Source organism: Galleria mellonella, unplaced genomic scaffold, assembly GCF_026898425.1.
Source record: "Galleria mellonella isolate WM207_F2 unplaced genomic scaffold, CSIRO_AGI_GalMel_v1 utg33, whole genome shotgun sequence".
In the NCBI taxonomy this organism is placed as follows: domain Eukaryota; kingdom Metazoa; phylum Arthropoda; class Insecta; order Lepidoptera; family Pyralidae; genus Galleria; species Galleria mellonella.
The window spans coordinates 7,044,494-7,067,018 of NW_026442079.1; the positions used below are offsets into that span (position 1 = coordinate 7,044,494).

A 22,525-nucleotide genomic window follows, 5' to 3' on the forward strand; every position below is an offset into this window, starting at 1 on the left:
AATAGTCCTCCGAGACAAGTGAGAAACAAATGTACCAATAGAATCATTTTGGTTAACGCTTGCATGAGAGAGAACAAGATTAACGATGGACTTGTTGGCGATAAGGATTTTATCGATAGATTCGTTCGCCATTGTCTAAGAAGAGTTACCGACGACTTTTGTGCTAAATCTGACTGTGTATAATGTACTCTATAGATATTAACTGTTATAGTACAAACCTTGACATTCCTTGACACATAGTCCAGAGTCATAGTTGTGGTGTGTTTTGTTGCATGCTATATTACATGCCGCACATCTGTTCGTTTCGGAAGAACAATACTCATCGAATGCGCACTTCAGTTGGCCACATTTGACACCATCAAGCGTGAGCTGAGCCGATGCCACCCCGGCCAAGGCCAGGAGTTGTACTATCTGCGACATTTTAGTGCTGTAACAAAATTTTTAATTTATTACATAAATAATTTATTAAGGTGAATAGTTAGAACATTTTTAAGAGATTAAAAAATGTTTAAATCACGTGTATTTGTTTGTATTGCCTACAAACTAAATTCTTGCCAATTCTGAATCGATTTTTTTATTTAGTCGCAGTTATTGACTTTTTATGTAAAACAAAATCTTAAATTGTGTAGATTTTCGCCATTAATGTGAACGCAGGTATCGTCGTAGTACGCATGCCACCTATATATTGTTTTTGTGTTATATTGCTTTATTAAATATGTGTAGGATTATAATACAAATTTGTAAATTTATGTAGCTTTAATGCCAGTTGATAAGTTACAAAATAACTTTGCAATAGCCTAATGTGAGTTTTATACTATATAATAATAACTGTATAAAATATATGTAATTATTTGATAATATTTGCAGTCATAACTTTATAATATATAATCATTAAAAAATTTATTAAATTTAAGTAGTAAATATTCTTCCCCTAAATTTTGTTAATTGTTATACCAATTTAATGTAAATAATAAATATCAGAAAAGGATAGAAACTGAGCAGTTATCTACAAGAAGTATAACCTCTTAACATTCTAATACTGGACCTTGGGGAGAGGCCTTATAAAAGAAAGATATTAACCACATAAACCAAGCACCTTAATATAGTGTTTTACTGCGAGTTTTCCTTCTCTTTCACTGGCACATTTTATTAACCCACATCAAAAAAGGTAGAGGTTCTGAATTCGGTAGTATTTTTTTTTATTGTTACCTCAGAACTCCGTCATTTATAAATAGATTAAGAATATTATTTTTTATTTATATAAATACACCTTGAAATTGATTCTGTAAAAATTTTAACTTTCAGTAGTATAGTTTTAAATCAAAATAACTGAACATGATGTGAGTGTTAGTTTTACAAAAAGTTATTTTAAAACTACTACTCACAACCATTATAATAAGAGTAGTGAAATCAACGTTAATTTAGTCAAGATTTTAATGATTATTTTTTCTGCGGCTTCATAATGTACTTGTTATCTTAATAACCTCTCACATATGTGCATAGCAATAATAAAAATAAGTAGCATCAAGTTGTATTCTCTTTCTTTCTAATATGAAGACATATGAATAACGTGATTTTTATATAAATATAAATCGCTTTGTAATATAAATATAAAGATTACATTAGAACCAAGTAAACTTATTATTTTAGAAATCTCTCGCTACATTAATTGTTGTTATAATAGTTTTCTATGTAGTAGCAATTTGATTTTCTTGTCTTAGCCATTGGCTATCTAACGACATATTTTGTAAGTACGTAATGTTGGCACTCGTGAGAAACAAAAAATCTTTCGTCAACTATTTATAGCTGTTGTCTAATAATCAGTTATTTCATTGAAAAGAAATAACAGTTTGTTTGATAAATATGCCAAGTAAAAAAAAAATAGTAATTTAATATGGAAAGTCGTGTTCAAAATGAATAAATGTCATGTCATATCATTTGAAATGCTTTGAACATCACTCAGTTTTTCATAACAAGTCTACTCAGCTTTTAAACAAATAGTATATTAAAAGGTAGCGCGTGGGAATCTCTGTCTAGTTTTGTTTCATAAATATCTGATTTTTTTAATTTTTCAAAATTAAAATATTATGCATATTATTATATATTTCAATACATTGAGAAGACTCAACTATATTTACATTTAATTGAATTGTATAAATGTCTTTACCAGACATAATCATCTTATAAATGTCAACAATTTTTTTTTTCAAAATTGACCTAAATTGAGAACATCATATGCATTTTAGCGTTTTGTAAACACATCTTTTGAACAACGACTGTCAATCTTTTTTTTTTTTTTCTTTATCGAAATTTCATATACTATAATATAATCAACGAGTTTACGTATTTCAATAATATATCTGCAACAATCAAATTATTTACAAAATCATAGTTGCGTTCTACTAGGATCTGAGAGCATTTTAAGTATTTACTATACTTAAAATAAATAGATGAACAACCTATTTTAATTCTGTAACTTTCAGATAATATTGTAAAGATAACATGAGTGACGTCACTGCAAATTCGTCATGGCGGATACTGTACAACGGCACACAATTTTTTTATTTGGAACGTCCCCAACAATAGTATTACATATATATAGGTAAGTACTCGAAACATAGGAAATACAAACAACAATAAGATAAATTTTACATGTGAAAATATTAAATGCCTCAACATACTGTCCCTTTTTGAGTTCTGCGCCAACATAGAACCCAATTATTTTGCCAACGACATTATATCTTTAACTTAACTGTAGCTTTGGAATAAAATTATAATGACCGTATTATAATATTATATAGTAATTTTTATATTTACTAAACTAGAGCAAAAAAAAAAACTAAACACTTAAATTATAATTTTTCCTTTTTTATTTAGATTGTAATTATGTTTAATACTCTTTTTATTACTATAATTTGTACTGATATAATAAAAAATACGGCTACTATAATATTTGAATTTAGTAATTATTGATCGATAATGTCCAGCAGATATTATTGATATTATTGTCCACATACTCGTATTTAAGCCCTTTCAAACAATACATCAGAGCTCATAAACTTTCTCTGAATAGTAAATAGGATGACTCACTAGACCGCACAGCGCAGGTAATGGTCAACAGTGAAGGCATGGTTACAGCCTTACAACTTTAATATATTACGTATGATGATAAAGGTTTGTCAATATATAATGCAATAACATATTAGGAACAGGTATTATGAATGGTGTTCATAATTATGACAGTGACACGTCATTCAAATTTTATAAAATATTGGAAATTTTCATACTAATTAATAATAAATTATACCTGCGTAGTCATTAGGCTTCGTAAATATTATATATGCTTAGATATTATTAGAAAGTGGTTACTACTAATAGATTATAACTTATAAGCATTTAATGGCAGACCCCTTATTTCTGTATAAACTGAATTATTAGGTTGCAATTCCTCGAATTAGGATAAGAATTAATTTCGACCAACTAAAAGAATAAATTGTTAATGTTTTCTTAATCTTTAATTCCAAAATAATGTCATTTATAGATAAATTCTTTCAGTCCGGAATAATTAATTAATAATAATTTACGTATTTTGCTACTATTAGAGAATTGCAATAGATACGATTTTCTCAAATTTTATCTATCAAATTATCCTAACATATTCCTGTGGCTAGAATATTTGCGAATGTAGATATGTATAAAATTTAATGTTATTTATAAAATAATAGCAACCTGCACAGATTTTACAAAGAATTTTAAAAATAAAAACAGTCTATATTACTCGTAAATAATGTAGCTTTCTGTAAATGTTTTAATTTTAAGAATCGATTAGCATTTTTTAATTTATCCAATACAAACGAAAATTCAAATCTTTATAATACTCATTTTGATATAATAATAATAAAATATTTTTTTAATCTAACTCCTGCAGTTAAACCTTAGCGTTTGCACCGTGCAATGTCTGTGGACAATTTATTTCTAGCAACATTTATTTAAAATACCAAAAATCTTTGTGACTTGACACCAGTTTTCCTTTAAATCCGTAGCTTTATCCACAGAAACAAGATGCCAGCCGCTGTCGCCGTCTGTTACTATGCTTTTATAACTTTCGACTTAAGCACACATTCCGCACTCAACTGGACTCGCGCTATTTCCTAGAGTATAAAAAAATCTGTTCAAATGACAAAAGGTGGGCAAAAATGCTGGATATTGTAAAAAGCCTTTTAAAGATGTCCACACTACCAAGGCCCTTTAATATTCAGAAAGCGTGATCTCTCCCCGTTGGTTTGTAATAAATTTATTAATAACGACAGATCTAAGTAAGTTGGTCGCTCGCGAATGAACCTGGGATTTTAAACAGGAAATAAGCTCGATTTATTATAAAACTAGATTTTTCTCCTTGCCGCTGTCCCATAGACAGTCATATTGCGTGTAATGGAATTAGGTATATTGTAAAACTACAGTATATTAAACAGTACTAGTATATTCTAAATAATAATATAATAGAAAAATATTAATATATAATTATAAATAATAAAAAGATGCTATTTTTTGTCTGTGTCGACAGTAATAATTTATTTGTTTTTATTAAGTAAATAAAAAGTTTATGACACTAAAATTATAATTAATATTAAATTACATAATAATATTACAGTAGGTCGTAACTCAAATACGGGTATATAATTCATTCATTAATTTGAAATTAATATCACGCATCAGTTCAAATAAATTTTGATTACGAGTACTCTCTACGAGTATTCCTAATAAAAAAGAATTTCGTATTTTTTATAAACACTTTCCTTAATAAAATATATATTTAATTCAATAAATTTATAATAATTGTATAAATGATAAAGATATTTAATGAACAAAAGAGGTAATAAAAAATCATGTGCGTGCTCGTCTACCTATATACACAGGCATTTTATTATTTGCCTCTCTATGGTCCTATTATTAAAAATATAAAACAAATTACACACATACCCATATGAATATAATTTCCAAAAAGTATATCACAATGCACTGGGTGAGTTTCAGTTTCAGGGGTGGATACATGGCTCCAAGTACTTCAGGTGAAATCATGATTACAGGCACAAGCATTGTGGTGTATGAATGTACAGTTTTTGTGTCGTTGCTAAGCAACCGAAACTAGTTCACTGTATAGGACTATTAAGCAGCGTTAGATATCAACTTCTAATGTAGTATTCGTAAACATCTGTTATATCACTATGTGTAGCATAAACAATAAAATGTATATAAGGAGAATATATTTTTTATTTATTTCAAACTCTCTAGAGTAACTGATTTCCATAAGTTGTTTTTGTAGAAACTTAATAGACGAAATTTGCGTGCATTTATTTCAGTGTTTTAAATCAAAAGGGTTATTTTGACTTAAAACTAAGCTACTGAACCGATTTTGATAAAATTATTATGGATCTAATCTGTAAATATATCTTTTCAGATAAAAGAATAATATTCCAAATCGATTTATAACTGACGGAGTTATGAAGTAACAAACATAAAAAAATACAACCGAAAAATCGCAAATATTAGAACTGTCCTCTTTTCAATAACTTTACATTTTTTTTTTTATTTATGGCATACTTAAATAATTCTTAAGTTAATATTTTACTTTATTAATAATATTTAACTCGGAGCTCGAAATGCTTTACATCACAGTTGTCAATGGACTCCTCCTCACAACGTTAAATTTCACCCAACCACAGTCTATGCACCCAAGAGAGAGAAGAGAGATACATAGGAGAGAAAAAATAGTTAATATTCTAAAAAATACCCGACAGAAATAGAATATAAATTATGTAAAACATTTTCGTGAATATTCGCATTTACTGAGATATTGTGTCCTCAAATCTGAGAATACATTTTACAATCCCTTTTCTAGACTGTATTATTTGTAAAATGATCTATGTTTTGAAGAACTGTTCAACATAACGCCCCAACCACTTTTTACCATCGCACTGTTTGTCTAGACTACAAGTCGCTTTCATTTCTAGCTTTGACTTTCTTTTTCATTTAATTTCAAATATACGGTTTAGGCAGAGAATTCTTACTAATATTCTATATATGAAAGTTAGTTTGTTTTGTTACCTTATAGTGCCTTAATAGCTTAACTAATCACTATGAAATTTGATATATATATGTTACTCATACTTTATAGAAAGAAGTTACCTTTTATCCCAGTCAATAAACATAATTATCCTAGTCGGCGGACGAAGTCACGGATAGAAACTACTATGATTATGAATTACTACAGAATCAAACATAATCTCTAGATTAGGATATTATTTTCTTTTATAGACCAAAAAAATAGATATTCATGTGATACGTATATATACATGTTTCTAGAAAGAGTGTTAATAACGTCCCAAAAAGGGTAAAAAAATATTGACTGATGCATTTTTAACAAAACAATGCACGTAGTTTCGGTGTTATAACTAACATTTTAGTGGCCCTATAATTCAAAAACACTAATAAATCGCATTATTATTTTGATCTTTACTACAAATCCAGTTGTAAAAAAATAAAAATATTAAGCTATTTTTTCTTCGAAAAACTTGAAAAAGTATTATCGAAGAATATATATATCCAACTGCCAACACATTTGTATTCTTTAATAACTACAAAGATTCCTCAAGGTCAAGACTGTACATGAGACATCAAATATAAAAATAACTTCTATTGGCTCTAAACCCTATTACAGCACAGCAAGAGAAACAAAAGATCGACTTTTCTATAATGAGTTATATTCAGCTGTCGAATCCCGATTCCTACACACCTGACCAAATTCAATTACACTTTATCCGATTAGGAGCCCCGCATGCTGTCTAAAAATTACAATGACTGCGACAAATAAAATATATGGATTTGTATGGAATTTCATACACGAGTAAATTATATCCTAATTTAGCACACACACATAAGATACTTTATGTATCTGTATTATATTGAGTACATGAAGTCTGTCTATATTACATATCAAAATATTACATTCATAGTAATTTAGACCTTCACATTTAAAAACATTAGTGTCCTTTATAGCTATGTACAAGAACAAAAATAACAATTTTTATGGAAAGAAAGTTAGTGTAATTTAATCGTATAAATTAAGAAAAATTGCATTCAAAGATTTTTGTAAAGTAAAATTTTATACCAGAGGCAGCCTTTGTAAGAGTCGTCTGCCTATATACCTTAGCCCAACTCGTATTTCCATTGCCAAGCAAGCGTGCTTACATGGCTTTATTTCGGTTTGGATATTAGAGCATATTCATAACAATTAGATTTACCAAATGGACCATAAAAGCATTTTCCTTCCAAACAGCGTAAAAAACATCTAAATATAGATACAAATCAATGAATGAAAATGTTTTTAGTGAACTATTTTATAAATTTTTTCCCTATATGTGATGCCTTGTATTTTTCCCATGCAGTGTCAATAAATTATTATTCGAAAAAAGTGTTTTAAAATTTCCATGACGATCAAAAGTAACACTGCTTTTTAAACTTTTATGTCCGAGAAACTACGAGTACAAAATAATTACTATAGTAAAATCGTAAAGATTTAATAGTTTATACGCATTGAAGTTTAGTTTTTTACTATGTTAGCGAATAAGAATAACGAAATCTGCTTAAATCGCTTTAAATATTTAACAAAAATATTCAAAACTAGTGAAAATGCATTGGTTCAAGAAATCTAATAAAGCAAAAGAGGTGAAAGAGAGCGTAATTTTATAGTACTAACATTTTTTTACTCTAATTATATGATATACAATAATACATAACAGATTTATACACAAATAATTCTTCCGTTGTTAACAAAAACAAAACAGTGTAACCTTAAAGGAAATTAAAAGAAATACATAAAATGAAATTAAATGCTTAGAATAGAAATAATAAATCTTTCACCATATCACCTCCTCGTAAGCTTAAACAACGTGATCAAACAAAGAAGAAACGATGTAAAACAACGTACAACCTCGTCGGCATGCATCGACATCCGGTGACGCCTGAAAACGCGACAGTCTCGGAACGTCGATGTTTGAGTATGTAAGTAACGTAATTTAACAGCATGTTTGTTAAAAGATAACGTTTACTGAGATAATAGGAAATCTTCTACATGCGTACACGGTCGTGCATGTATTTTTATGAATTATAATGGACTGGTAACCCTGCCTGCGCTATTGGTGTACACTGGCAGGATAGTAAGTATGGTAGTTGAGGATGGAGTCTAATCGGATGGCCTATCACGACGACTTTGCCAAAAATTAACCACTATAATAATCATAGTTAAATAGTTATACCAATTTGTAGACGACATTAGAGGCGGTAAAATTTTAATAGCATGCTAGCAGCAAATGTGTAAATCTGTCACTGTGTCCAAGCATTCAATTTATTGTTAAGTAAAGCATTAATTGCCCAAAACGTGACAAGGTGCTCACGGGCAATGGTGGCAGTGATCTAACGCTCGATCACCTTGAATCCGAGGCTCGGTCTCACGTAATGTTTTCGCTTATCCATCTACGTTGTTTCATCATAGTTAGACATATATTTACGTCGATAAATACCTATTGTATATTAAGTTATTACTCGCTATATAGTGATGTAGGAAAAATAATAAAAATTGTTACCGCTCCTTTTTGTCTTTACGATACAATAAGAGACGAATAAAAGAGATGAGTCTTTTTTATCGGAATTAAAATGGAATGGTAACCCGCCTCTGTAATAACTATACATTGACGGGGTATTATTAATAATTATATTATTAATTATAATAAGTGAGGGACCAATTCACCAGGAATTAAGATCTCTCCCCCTCCCCTGACTAGATGGAGCAATGGCCTCAAATATATTTCAAGAAGGCAGTGATGATAAAACCTGTTTTGTTATAGCTATACAAATAAAAAAACATGTATAACAATACGTATAAAACTTTGTATAAATTCTCTACTTGCTACTATAATATAAGATGAATCGCGGTGTTAGATTTTATCTAAAATTAATAACATAGGTAATAAGTTAATTACAGTGTATGTACCTATTCACAGAATAATATTTAAAAATTTATTATTAGATTCTTAATAAGTTTCAATCATTTTAAATTATTTCTAAAATGAATAATTAATTTATATATGTCATCATCATAATATCAGCAGTTATCTGTCCACTGCTGAACATAAGCTTACTCTTTGATGTATATATATATATATATATATATATATATCAACTGAAACTACTAGGTCTAGTTTAGAAATATAAAATGTTGCACAAGAATTTCTTACTAGGTAAGCACTGAGATGTGATATCTAGCAACTTCGAGTTTTCCCAAAACTTTCTGATTCAGCAAACGCGAAATCGTAGTATAAAACTTATTAAATAAGCAGTAAAGTTAAGGATATACATATTTTGAACAAAAGTTATTGCAATATAGAAATAATATATTATTACTTCTTAAGCTATTCTAATTACACCTACATGTCTAAACATAATACACCAAGGTTTCTTCCAATCAGAATGGAACCACGTAGAAAATAATTTTCAAAGACATTGAACTCTGATTGACTAAGATAAAAAGCAACGTATATTTATCTCTAATATTTATCTGCAAGATGAAAGATGAAGAACCGACAACCGAGTAGATGGAGTGACGAACTCAAATGCATTTCTGGGAGTCAGTGGATGCAAGTGGCTCCGGACCATTTCTTATGGCAGTCTAGGAGAGAGGCCTTTGTTCAGCAGTGAACACATAATGGTTGATATGATGATTATGATGTTGATGAGAAAACTTCAAAAAAAAACTTGTATTTCAGGGAATTACTCGATGCAAATGATGCAGGTTCATACTTTGAAGCGAAATATGAAGGAAACATATTCAGCAGTGAATGATGAATAGGTTGCGATACTCGTAATAGTGATAGTGATATATTCATCTCTAGGTTGTTGGGGTGTTATGGCGCCAAAAGATAACAAACAAATAAACTCACTTTTACATTTACAATATTCACAAAAATGTTTTATCTGTATCTGCTAAACAATTGAAAGAAATTTTAACAACAAAAAATAGTCAAGAATTCTTTCGTTTTCTTTTTTTCTGTGCAAGCAAAACTTAATGTTTATTTTGATATAATTTTCATTATTATACCTATTTTTGCCATCAATAGCCTGTAATGACTATGTCTTTTTTATATGCCTGTTAGTTTGGTAGAATTAATTCTTAAATTTATTGACCTACTGAAAATAATCATTCGTAGGTAATTCACACTTCTCAATAACAATTTGACTTATTACCATTTTTATTTTACAGATATTATCTGTATCGTTTGATAATATTGTTTTAAAATTAGTTTACATATCTTATTTGGATAGAGATATGAGTCATTTTTATGAATCAAGAAGTATAATAAAATATCAAAGATTATGTGTAGCAAGATTTTAATCAAAACACAAATATTATTTACAATATTCAAATATTGTTGAAATCTTATGTAAATAATAGAATTAAGTAGACGGATCGTTCTAAATTAAACATATCTCAGTATCATCATCATGTCAGCCGTAAACTGTCCATTAAAAACAAAATTCTCCTCCATAAGGGGGATATTGCCAGTAGTTTCCATATTTGGCAAGCTGGTTGGCAACCGCAGTTACGGTTAAGGCATTTTAAAAGGATCGCTGCTGCTCATCCTTTGATTGAGTTCCCTTAATCACCTCTAACACAGCCACGGGAAAGGAAGGATTGGCCCATTCTAACATATGCTGGGATCACACAGTATAGAATAGCATAAATTAGTATGTCTCTTATAATTTCATATACTGTATATTTTATTACCTCTTTATTTGTCATTGACTTTCACGATTTTTGCGTACAAACATATATAATACGTAATACTCTTTTTAATTCGTTTAAATGTTATTCAAAATTTCAACGTTTTGGTGCCGGTTGGAATCGAACCCTGTCTTTTACAACTCTAGTTCGCAGACAAAGATAGACTCTAATTTTACTAATATAAAAAAAATAACTAGACGATGTCTGTACATGGGAGATGTATAAGTAAAAACAATAGGGATTTTAATAAGACCAATAAATGCCAAAAGAATAATATTTAGACGTCTCTGTCTGTCTGTTTTTCTGTCTTTTTGTTTGTTCTGGCATCTTGCAAAAACTACTGCATCAAATTGAATGCAAATTTCACAGTTGTATTTCTGAAACTATATCTTAATACGCCATGTAGGAGTACATACCTACTTCATTTCAATAGTTCCCTATTTCTAAAATCGACGCGTACGAAATAGCAGGCAAAAAGCTAGTAAAGAATACTTACACAATTAAAATCTAGATATTTTAAAAGATAATTCCATTTTAGAGATCTTAAAACGTTAACAATCTTTATAACTGAAATTCTGCTTGCACAGGTGGGAACTATGTCTGACAATGTTGACTAGGTACCTAAATATTACGAGTCGTATAGAAACCTACTCCTTTATTCATAAAAACTAAAACGTCCTACAAGTTTCATCGTCTTTAAAATTGAGATAATAGCGCTAAAGAAAAAGACAAAATACTTCAATAACTTAAGTATTTTTATTGAGTAGAATTAGTATTTATAACAAAGCGCTAATCTACATTCAGAAAAGAAGAAATTACTTGCCGACATGGCTACCAACGTTTATAAAAGAGCGTGCTTCTATCATAACTTATATCATAAATACACATCCGCGTTGTCAACATTAACACATTTTCGTTTACATTTCACTATATACAATAGGTTTTTATAGCTAATCCTTGGTTTACATTTAATTTCAACGATGAGATAGTGAAAAAGTGTACAAGACTACTGATTCTAGAAACTTAAAATACATAGTTTTCATGCGTAGGTAAAATATTCGAAAGAAAAGTTAGGTATATATTGAATTCCAAGTAGACGAGGTCGCAAAAATTATTTGTTGTTGGCAACAGAAGCAAAAATAATTTTTCAACTATACTAGCTTTTAAATGCGACTCCGTGCACGTGAGCGGGATCGAAAGAAGTCTATATCCTTTTCCAGTCTACATAGTATCTCATTCATTCATTCATATCAGTCATTAACTGTCATCTGTTGTACATAGAGCCTCTCTTGGGGGGTTTGTCAGTAGTTGTCATGCTTGGCAAATAGAACAGCAAGCACAGTTAGACCTTTTAAGTGGGACGCTGCTGGCTATCCTTCGACCATTAAAATCCCTTAGTCGTCTCTTAAAACACCCACGAGAAAAGTGGTCCATTCTATAATCACACCTACGTATATGTACACCAAATTTCATAGTTTTATAGTTTCATAGTTAAGCCGATAAAGCGCTATAAGGTAACAAACAAACAAACTCACTTTCACCTTCATAATATTATCAAGAATTTCTATGTAATGAAAACCATGTTTCTCTCTATTAATAGATTTAATGAATACTGCTTAAATCTAATCGTTCTATATTTTGTGAATTAATATTTTATTTTTTCTTTTATATAGCATAAATTTTAGCTAATCTAAAGCCTAGACTTTGCTAATAACGTTGTTGTAATGATTTCAGATTCTAGGAAAGATCCAACCTATTGTAAAAATGATATTAATAATACTATCAATGTCATTATAATTGTATCAGTGACATTTTAATTGACAATTGACAGTGTCGTAATTGTAATTGACATTGGATTAAAATTAATAATTCAAAAGTTTTAAAAAGACTCATAGTACCGGTTCATAATAATTTTAGCAATAATAATCAAGATTTCATCACCATCATCATTTCAGCCATTATCCGTCCACTGCTGGACATAGACCTCCCGCATAGACTGCCACAAGGAACGGTCTTGAGCAGATGGCTCAGGTGAATGTAGGTGACATCCACTGGCTCCCTGCAATGCATTTGAGGTCGTCACTTTATCTAGTGGAGGGGTTGTCCTATACTGCGTTTGCTCGTACAGGGTTGCCACCCAAGAACCTTTTTTCCCCATCGGTTGTCGGTTCTTCGAGCTACGTGACCAGCCGTTTATTATTTTAATTTGTATTATTACCGTTTCCATTTATCAAAAAATATAATAATGTAATCTAATATATTAAAAAGTAATAATATTCATGTATAAGTACTTTTAAATTCCCGATTTATATAAATTAATTTTATTTTATTTTAAAGACTTATTTTGTCATAACCTTGTTGTTCACTGTTGCATGAAGTGAATTTATCGATATTTATTCTTGTACGTAGTAAGACTAAAGACCTGATAAAAATATAATTACAAACTCGAATTAACATATGTTCACTTTTCACTAAATAATATGACCATCTATGATGCGTTTGTATTTAATGATCCTAATTATACTATTGTTTAGGGGGAAGGGATTGTTACAAGTGAACTGGTTAGTCCCCATTGCTATCAATATACCCTGTCCGGTCAGGCGGCTCCCCCTGAAAATCATCGTGATTTAATTATCGTTAAATTCATCACGATGAACTAACTGACCTACCTTTTCATCCTCACCTATCACCTCTTACTGGTCCCCCGCCAGTGTATACCGATAGCGCAGGCGGAGTTACCATTCCAATATCATCCATTTTAAAATATTATACTATTGCTTCCTTTATATTTTGTTGTAAAACTTTAAAATAAAATAGAATTAATACTTCATGAGTTGACGTTAATGAGATTTTGAGTGTGGTTTGTACGCTTTTGTATCCAGTATTATTATAATCGCCATATCTCAAATAAACACACTCTTCGTCCAGTTGAATTCTCTAATCGGTGGTAATGAATTAAGATGCGAAACTGATTAAAATATTACCATACTATAACATCTTATAATAATAAGCAAATATTACATTGATCCAGGGCTCTTTTTATGGTGTATGCGTCATTTGTTTCGGTATAGAATATTGTTGTGTTGAAAACCTTTATTATAAATAAAACCACGGCTATATACTAGTTTAGGAGGGCTGTATTATTACGGTAACGGTTTTTACAGGTTTTTGTATTTTATGCACGATAAATTATTGATTCACTCTTGCGCCACCTACCCACTTCCATCGGTTCTCCTTTAACCAAAGGTTGTCTGTAAGAGATTGCCCTAGCGATAAGACCGCCTTTTGTACCTTTAAATGTATATATCAGTCTGTATTTATGTTACTGTATTTCACTTGAATTATTCACTTGTCATTGTAATTTTTTTATGGTGCAATAAAGAGTTAAATAAATAAAAATAAATAAAAAAAGAAAGTTACTAGAGAAACGGTTTAGGTAGGAATATGACACATATTTTGCCACGTGGACATTTGTAAACTTAGTAATACATATTTACAATAGAATCTCGGTTATTAGACTCAAATAAAACCAGGGGTATCTCATTCAAAAACCCGGATTATGAATTTCAAACTCAAATCTAACAATAATTAAACTTGAATTGTTTTTTATTATGTAAAGGGTTTTACACATGTCATTGATACGTTCGGATAATCAAGATTCATTCTATGTGATTGTTTATGTTGGTCTATATGACCAGTATTATCTATTGTTACCTAGTTATGCTTTATATCCGGATACTGTTATAGTTAGATAATTTATTAGCTAACTTTTTAAAGTTGACCTCTAGCAATGTATTAAAAAATAATGTTTTAAAACATGTCATGATATATAAGTGGTTAGACGTATATTTTGCCACATACATAATATTAAGTATATTTAAATTATTAAAATATTATGTCATTTGAAACAATACCTGAAAAGCAAAGGGCTAATAAACTGCTTAACTCTTAACTTCTCTTTATTAATATTTTTAAGTAAATTAATATTAATAGTGATTCTAATATTATGTTAAAAGCACTTCTTTACAAGTATACAAACGAATTAATAGATATCTTTATGTTACTTCAAACCAATAATAACTAGCGATACATTAGTAGCAATAAACCCCGTCAGCTCGAACGCCACACATTTCGCCCTGGAAACCATCATGCAAATTCACCAATGGGCCATCTAAAATGACTTCATCCTCACCTATCATCCCTCACTGATACCTACCCGGCTAGTGTAAACTAATAGCGCAAGCGGAATTTCCGTTATATTTTCGTCCATCAAAAACATTATGTTAGATATGTGTATATTTAACAAATGACGTTTACTATTTATATTGGAGGTAACATATGAACTAGATACCATAATCTAAATCTGCTTACCCAAATCACCATTGACACAAAATTCCAAATTACAAAACACATGTGTCTCTTAAAACCAGTAATTAGTGTCAGGAAGACTTACTATACTTAGGTACAAAAAAATCCTATATTTATCAAAACAATTACCTAGTGCACAACTGCATTTAACATTTGGTCACTCCACTACGATTGGTCACTTAAAATGTTTTCGAACTATGTGTTCAATATCGAATACTGGCCCAATAAGAATGAGCCCCATATACAGACAACAAGTATCTACCTTCCGAGCGTCAAGGAAAGCACCTCGAATGACAATCACATCATTGTCTTAACACATTTGTATGCAACGGGCATTACATATGACTGGAGTGGGCTAAGATTCTATTGTTTATACGTCTATCTCGGACACAACTACAAAGGTAGAAAAATACTGTCCAACAATCCGATTTTCAACATACTGTGAATAAAGCAGCGTAAATATTCTTCTCTCTTTACCTAAACAGAATGAATGTTTATAAATATCCTTCTTCTGAAAATACCTTACAACCGTCTTATCGCCTATCAGTGTTCCAAATTTTATCAAAAATCCGTTTAGTTATTTAGACGCTTTAGTGACTGTTAAAATATTATAGTAAATACATGTGAATTATTTAATTTGAATTAAATTATGTATAGATAATATCATAATTTAAAATAGTGCCTATTTTTTATCCTAATTCACGCAATCAAAGCCACAGAAAACAGTTAATCTTGAAAAATCCAAAGAACAAAAATCAATATTGAACGAACATTCATCATAACATATTACGTCCCACTACTGGGCACTCTCCTCGTAAGATCAGAATAAACCAATTATTGATAATATCACGCTGGCCAGGCGAATTGGTGGTTAGAATAGTATTATTACTAGTTTTCGTTTTCTTACACTGATCTATTACGCTTTATTCTTTAGGCAGTTCTAACGTCATTGTAAGGATAAAAATTATTATACCAGGTACCTTACCAGGTACCTTATTTAAAAATTTTGTTTCAAATTTTTACTGGAGAGCAACATCTGATACATTATTATACTTCCACCTAAATGGTTATATAGCGCAATCCCAGTCACATAACAGTAAATATTCAATTGCATGAAATTATTTTAGTTCTATAAATAAATAACATTCATTACAACCGCCTATATAAGTCCAGTGCATGTAACCCTGTACCGTATGAGGATATTACCATAATCTCCAAGCTTAACTGCCGGGTTGAATATCGCAGTGGTAACCTAGATATATAAAATGTAATACCAACAAATGAATTTCACAACTTTAACGGTTTGACATAAAGCCATAAATAAATAAAAAATGGTTGACTCTGGAATTTATATCTATTTAGATACCTACATATCACAAATTCCAGAATATACATATATAGCAAATAGATATTTTGACGATCTAATGAACATAGAGAATTGAGAATCAAAATCGTCTATGTCGAAATCGCTAAAAAGTTTTTAGATTTTCCTTCTAAACCCAACTATCTCAATCGTGAAAAGTTTTTTTCATTGATCTCTGCTCACTTATGTGTAAATGATCAATCTGATTTAAATAAAATTTAATGCACATAGACCATATCCTAAAATAACAAACAGGATACATTTTATCACAAATAATATGCCACAGAGTTGCCTAACTAATTTCCAATCCCAGTGGACACAAATATTGGGTAGAATTTACAAAATGACATGCGAAGTGAATATGGCAATACGTCGGTGCTTCATCGCCGCGTCCGGATATGATTGGGGCATACTGTTCTATCCCGGATATTACGCCGAGCTGTCTCAAATACCTACTATTTGGTATTTGCTCACCTGTACCGATGCCGGATTTTCACAGGGCTTTTAAATAAAACTGCATTCAAATGTAAAAGTGTCTATGTTTGAATATTTGCTTTCGCAAGTTGACTTTTTCCACCAAAAACTGTGAAAAACAATATTATATATCAATTCGAATTTTGCTGAAGATTCTATTCGGCATCAGAGCTAGAACTATATCAGTTTTAAGTATATATATTTACAATTAAGGACAATAAATTATTTTTATATAACTGTTTTCAATCCGGCTAACACAATATTATTTTTATATATAAATAACATTTTTCGCCCTGCTACCATCTGACGAATCAAATTTTTCTTATCGGGATAAAAAGGGTTCTAACTCCCAAGTTGGAGCAAATAATACATATTTACACAATTTCGTTCGAATCGGTTGAGCGATTTCAGAGATTAGCAATAAAGAACATCGTGACACAGAATATACAGCCTGACAGTCATTTTTTTTAAATAAATATGTTTGCTTCAATTGCTGTTATGAATAAACCACCTCATATCAAATTGAGATTTACAGCCATTATAAAACCATTACAGATAAATCATTAGTAATATGATAAACCTGTTTTATGAGAGCAGTATCATGAAACTATAATTGTTTACATGACATCTGTTTGAGTCTATAAAGTTGAAACGTGTCAGAGGAGCCTCTATTTATTAGTTCGCTACTACTGGTAATATAAGGTTTTTTTTTTTATATCCCTGAGGTGGCAAACAAGCATACGGCCCACCTGATGGTAAGTGGTTACCGTAGCCTATGAACACCTGTAATACCAGAGGTATTACGCGTGCGTTGCCGACCTTGAAGAAACCTCTTTACACCCCTTTTGAAGAACCCCATGCTGTAGGCTCTTGGGAAAATCTCGGCAGAAGAAACATCTTTGTGGGAAGAAACATATCTGAAACCGCGCTGTACGCGACCATTGAGACTGTAGGACATGAAGGTGAACTCCCTGTCGATGGCGAGCCGTACGATGGTAGAAAGTGGCTGTGGGCATCATATTGAACAATTCCTCTGAGCACAATCTATTGTACAAGCGGTAGAACACGCAGAGTGAAGAAAAAACTTTCCTAAGACTTACGGGTTCGATACCGATTGTGAGCCTAGGATCATCGACAATTCTTATAGCTCGTCGTTGCAACGAGTCGAAGGGTTCACGCTGGTATTTAGGTACTCCCGCCCATAAGTGACAGCAATACTCCATATGTGCCGGATTTGCGATTTGTAGAGCATTAATCGCTGATCCGGCGTGAAGTAATGCTTCGCTCTATTGAGCACACTGAGTTTTCTAGATGCCAGCTTCACCTTATCTTCGAGGTGGCCACGGAATTGTACATCACTAGAGATGTCGACACCAAGGATCCCAATGCTTTTAGAGATGTTAAGAGACGTGCCTTGGAACTGTGGAGCGACAGCAAATGAGGTTTTTTTAACGGTAAACGCGCAAGCTTGTCTTAGTGGAGTTAAACTGGACTAAGTTTTGTTGTCCCCAAGGTAAGATATATATATATATATATATATATATATATATATATATATATATATATATATATATATATATATATATATATATATATATATATATATATATATATATATATATATATATATATATATATATATTTATATATATATATAACAACTTAGAAAGTAAAAAACTAAAAATAAAATATTGCTATACATATATATATATATATATATATATATATATATATATATATATATATATATATATATATATATATATATATATATATATATAATATCTACATAACAATGAGTTTATGTATATAGATTTAGTAAACTATTTTGATTTTTATTGCATAAAATAAATAAAATTCTATATCATTGTTAATTCATTATTATAATTGTGTAAGTACCTATTTTTCACTTTCTATGTTTAAATTTGTACGTCTTAATTTAAAAAAAAAAGCATGCCAATAATGTCTACTATAGCCTGTTGTAATAAAACATTAATAAAAATATACATCACTCATTGATACCCTGGCAGCGAATATTAGTAGCACTGGTGAGGTTATTATTCCATTTTCAGCACACTAGATAACATTAAATCATTTAAATTACCCATTTTGTAAAATAAAAGTAGTTTTTGGAAACAGATTTTCCTCCATTGATAATGTCAATTACAAATCTCTATATTTAGATTGTACATGACATATTGTTAGCAAAGCGACTATAATTATACTCTCAAGTAGCCAGTGGGCAGTAAAAAGTGCTTGTGGCCTGCCCCAGCTACTCTCCCTATCCAGTGTAACTGACTTTTCTAAGACCATAACCAATGTGAATCGGACGTAACGGTTAATAGCATGTAGGTACCTACTTCGAGTAATAAAAGGGATACGAGAAGTCTCAATCCACACTAGTCGTGAATATCAACGTTTTATTATCATTTGTGACAATGTTGCCAGGTTCTAGTTGTGATATGTTATTAAGGTGCATAAATCTAACTACATTGTCTTTACCTATAAAAGCATTATTATTATACCTTATTTGTAATACAGATAAAAAAAATACTTATTCATTTCATATTGTGCTGGTACATTGCCTATGTAGCCTAGGTATTTTACCTATGTAGCAATCAGGTTATTTCATTAAGATTTGAAAATAGAATTGTGACTAAACTATAATTTTATTAATATATCGATATAACGCACATATAATACCGGATTCTAGATTGGATATATTTTATTGTATCTTCTTATATGAATAACCAAAATCGAAATTAATATTTAGGTGTCTCCGATTTAAACTAATCAAGTAATAATAATGCCTTAACGTCGTTAAATTACGTCAAATCTAAAGGTATTGTAATTTAACGATTAAAAGAACATTGAGTATATTTTTCTTACAAATGACCTTACTCATCGTTCAAGAATGTAAATAAAAACTATTAGATCACGAGTTAATTTTTACACTAACAATTTCATTAATATACTGATAACACAAAACTCGTTAAGCATAGATAGGTATTGTTAAGTTTCATAGTTTTTAAACTGTTTATTATCTATTTTAAAATTTGTTGGCATATTTTAAAACTACTTGGTTTTACAGTGAAACTTAATTACAACGATAAGAAAAAAAAGGCGAAGGTTTTCGGTTTTTCCAAACGACGAATATACACTTATTAAGAATACTAAGTAACTAAATGACACAGTGCACACATACCTTAGTATGAAGACATTTTGACGAAAACACTATTCAAACGATCACAACTCAACAGTACTTTCTAAAATCAAATTTCGAATATCGAAGCCTTCGACGGCTCGGCGGACAATCATGGAGGTGGGCGACGGAATGTGACTCTTGCGCAGGTAGAGCCACCCGTGTAGGTGAACAGTGCGTCTGTGTGGAAACCAGTAATTACTTTGTATAAACAGCTTTGCGTTTGTGTGAGTAGCTAGTGCATGTATATACAAGTATAACGTAGCGAAATATCAAACATGGATATTACAAATTATTATGCGGGGCAGGTGTACTGGTGAATTTTTAAAACATTAACAAAGTAAATACTTGAAATATTTAGACTACATAGGTAATAAGCAACAATGTGTGTTTTGCCAATTTGATGATTAATGGACATCTTTCGCTAATCTAATCATAAAAATTTAATTAACCAGTCATAACATTATTCGAAACATTTTTTTCTTTATTTATTAAAGTTTTGTTTTTATACAAAATTAACAAACAAGGCAAGGCAGTGATGATGATGAGTAAACATGCTGGTGGCCTATCTCTCCATAAATGATAGATATTATAGCAACGATATTGACAATCATCGTCTATAAACAAAAACAAAATTGAAACGCCACAGACTCCAATATATATATATATATATATATATATATATATATATATATATATATATATATATTTATACATTTCTGATAGTGTCTCTGTTGATACTATCGATTCTGAAGATGAAGGTTGTATTACACGATGATACGATGAAAATGATATCAAATCAGTTTCCCATTCGTAGAGAATTCACACGCGACTATTCGTGATGGTTTCCTGAAGGGATGTCATGGTAGTGAACCTGAGAATATATATATTGCTAAATATATCGTGTCAGAAATTGAGCCGAAATCTCATTACTAATAATCGCGTCCCCCACGCATCAAAGTTATATTTACTGCCGAGAGTAGAACCCTTAGAATCTGGCGATAGACATAAAAGTAGGATTTTTGCCTAATGAATAAAAATAGGATGGTAACCCCACCTGCGTTATAAAGGGACAAAATCTTTGGTAAACATCACAAGATTAGAAATAAGATACCAGAGGATGACTTTGTACAAAAGTCGTTTACTTAGCATCTCTGTCCCATTCGCCTTTCTACCGTGAAGTAGTTATGTTTACATGACTGTGTTTTATTTTGAAAGGTGGGATATAGCAGTAAATTTACAGGGTACAGAGGAATAACACCTAAGTCCTTAGGAATGGCAACAATGTACTCTGTTACGTCCATGCTACTGTTTATGTCTATAGGCGACAGTTACCACTTTCCATTAGGTGGGCTGTCAGCTTGTTTGCCATTTTAAGTTGCATAAAAAACATAATTTTATCGGATTATCGATATTTATTTTATCATCTTTGTCTTTCTTTAATGTATGTATGTATGTTAGAATCACGTACGTATGTAGGTACGTACCTACATACGTGATAAAATACCCACTTTATCTGCACCTACTCGAGTTATGCAAACTTATAATTGCATACAATTGTTACTTGACTAGAGATTTTACAATATGAAGTACCACGTAACCAGTTGTCGGAGGTGAAGGAATTGTTAACAACGGGAACTAGCGCCCCTACTGCTAACAATATTTTGTCACATCGATTTTCACGTGTTTCCCTCTCGAAATCAAAATGGTAAAATTCTGTTGAATTTGTCACGATGAGCCAACTAATTCTGCTGCATCCTCGCCTATTATCCTTCTTTTACATCTGGCCAGCATAAACCAGCAACGCAACTGAATTATCATGCCAATTTCATGGAGTGAATTAAGATATAAATTATAATTTACTTGACCATAGGCACACCACAGACATTTCATACAAAACGTCATAATACATAATTGTCACAACTACAGAAACGAGTAACGTCCTTACACGTGACAATGTGTGCTTGTAATTAAGGTTAGCGCGGGAAAAAGTATACGATTCTATATATTGTATAATGTGGAGTGAATCAGTAACTTTGAAAATATTGCGCAGCGTTCATTGTAAATGATTGACCATCTGTTTGGAAATTCTCAAAAATATAGATACTTCAGTCAATATACTGTTGATTCATATCATACTATGCATAGTTATAATACAAATCTCAGTATATACATTTTCGTGAATATACTGCAACAGTAAAATTTTATATTAGTAAGTAGATCACTGTTACTTTTAACTTTTAATGCACTACTATAAATCTTTTTTTATATTAAAAAGCGT

The 22,525-nt window shown here is 30.7% G+C and overlaps 1 protein-coding gene across 3 annotated transcripts in view; it reads right to left on the reverse strand.

Moving 5' to 3' along the window:
• LOC113516650 (protein grindelwald) overlaps positions 1-20,417 on the reverse strand; it is a 40,792-nt gene extending 20,375 nt beyond the window's left edge. Inside the window, exons 1-2 of one of the 3 annotated variants that reach the window (XM_026901113.3) lie at positions 20,248-20,417; positions 219-427 (exon numbers count right to left, since the gene is read on the reverse strand). In XM_026901113.3, coding sequence (XP_026756914.1) covers positions 219-420 — 202 coding nt within the window. In that variant the 5' untranslated portion in view covers positions 421-427; positions 20,248-20,417. Of the gene's footprint in view, positions 1-218; positions 428-4,980; positions 5,002-15,334; positions 15,367-20,247 lie in introns of those variants that run through there. The other 2 variants (XM_026901105.3, XM_031911639.2) reach the window with 2 other exon arrangements.
• Positions 20,418-22,525: the final 2,108 nt, after the last annotated feature.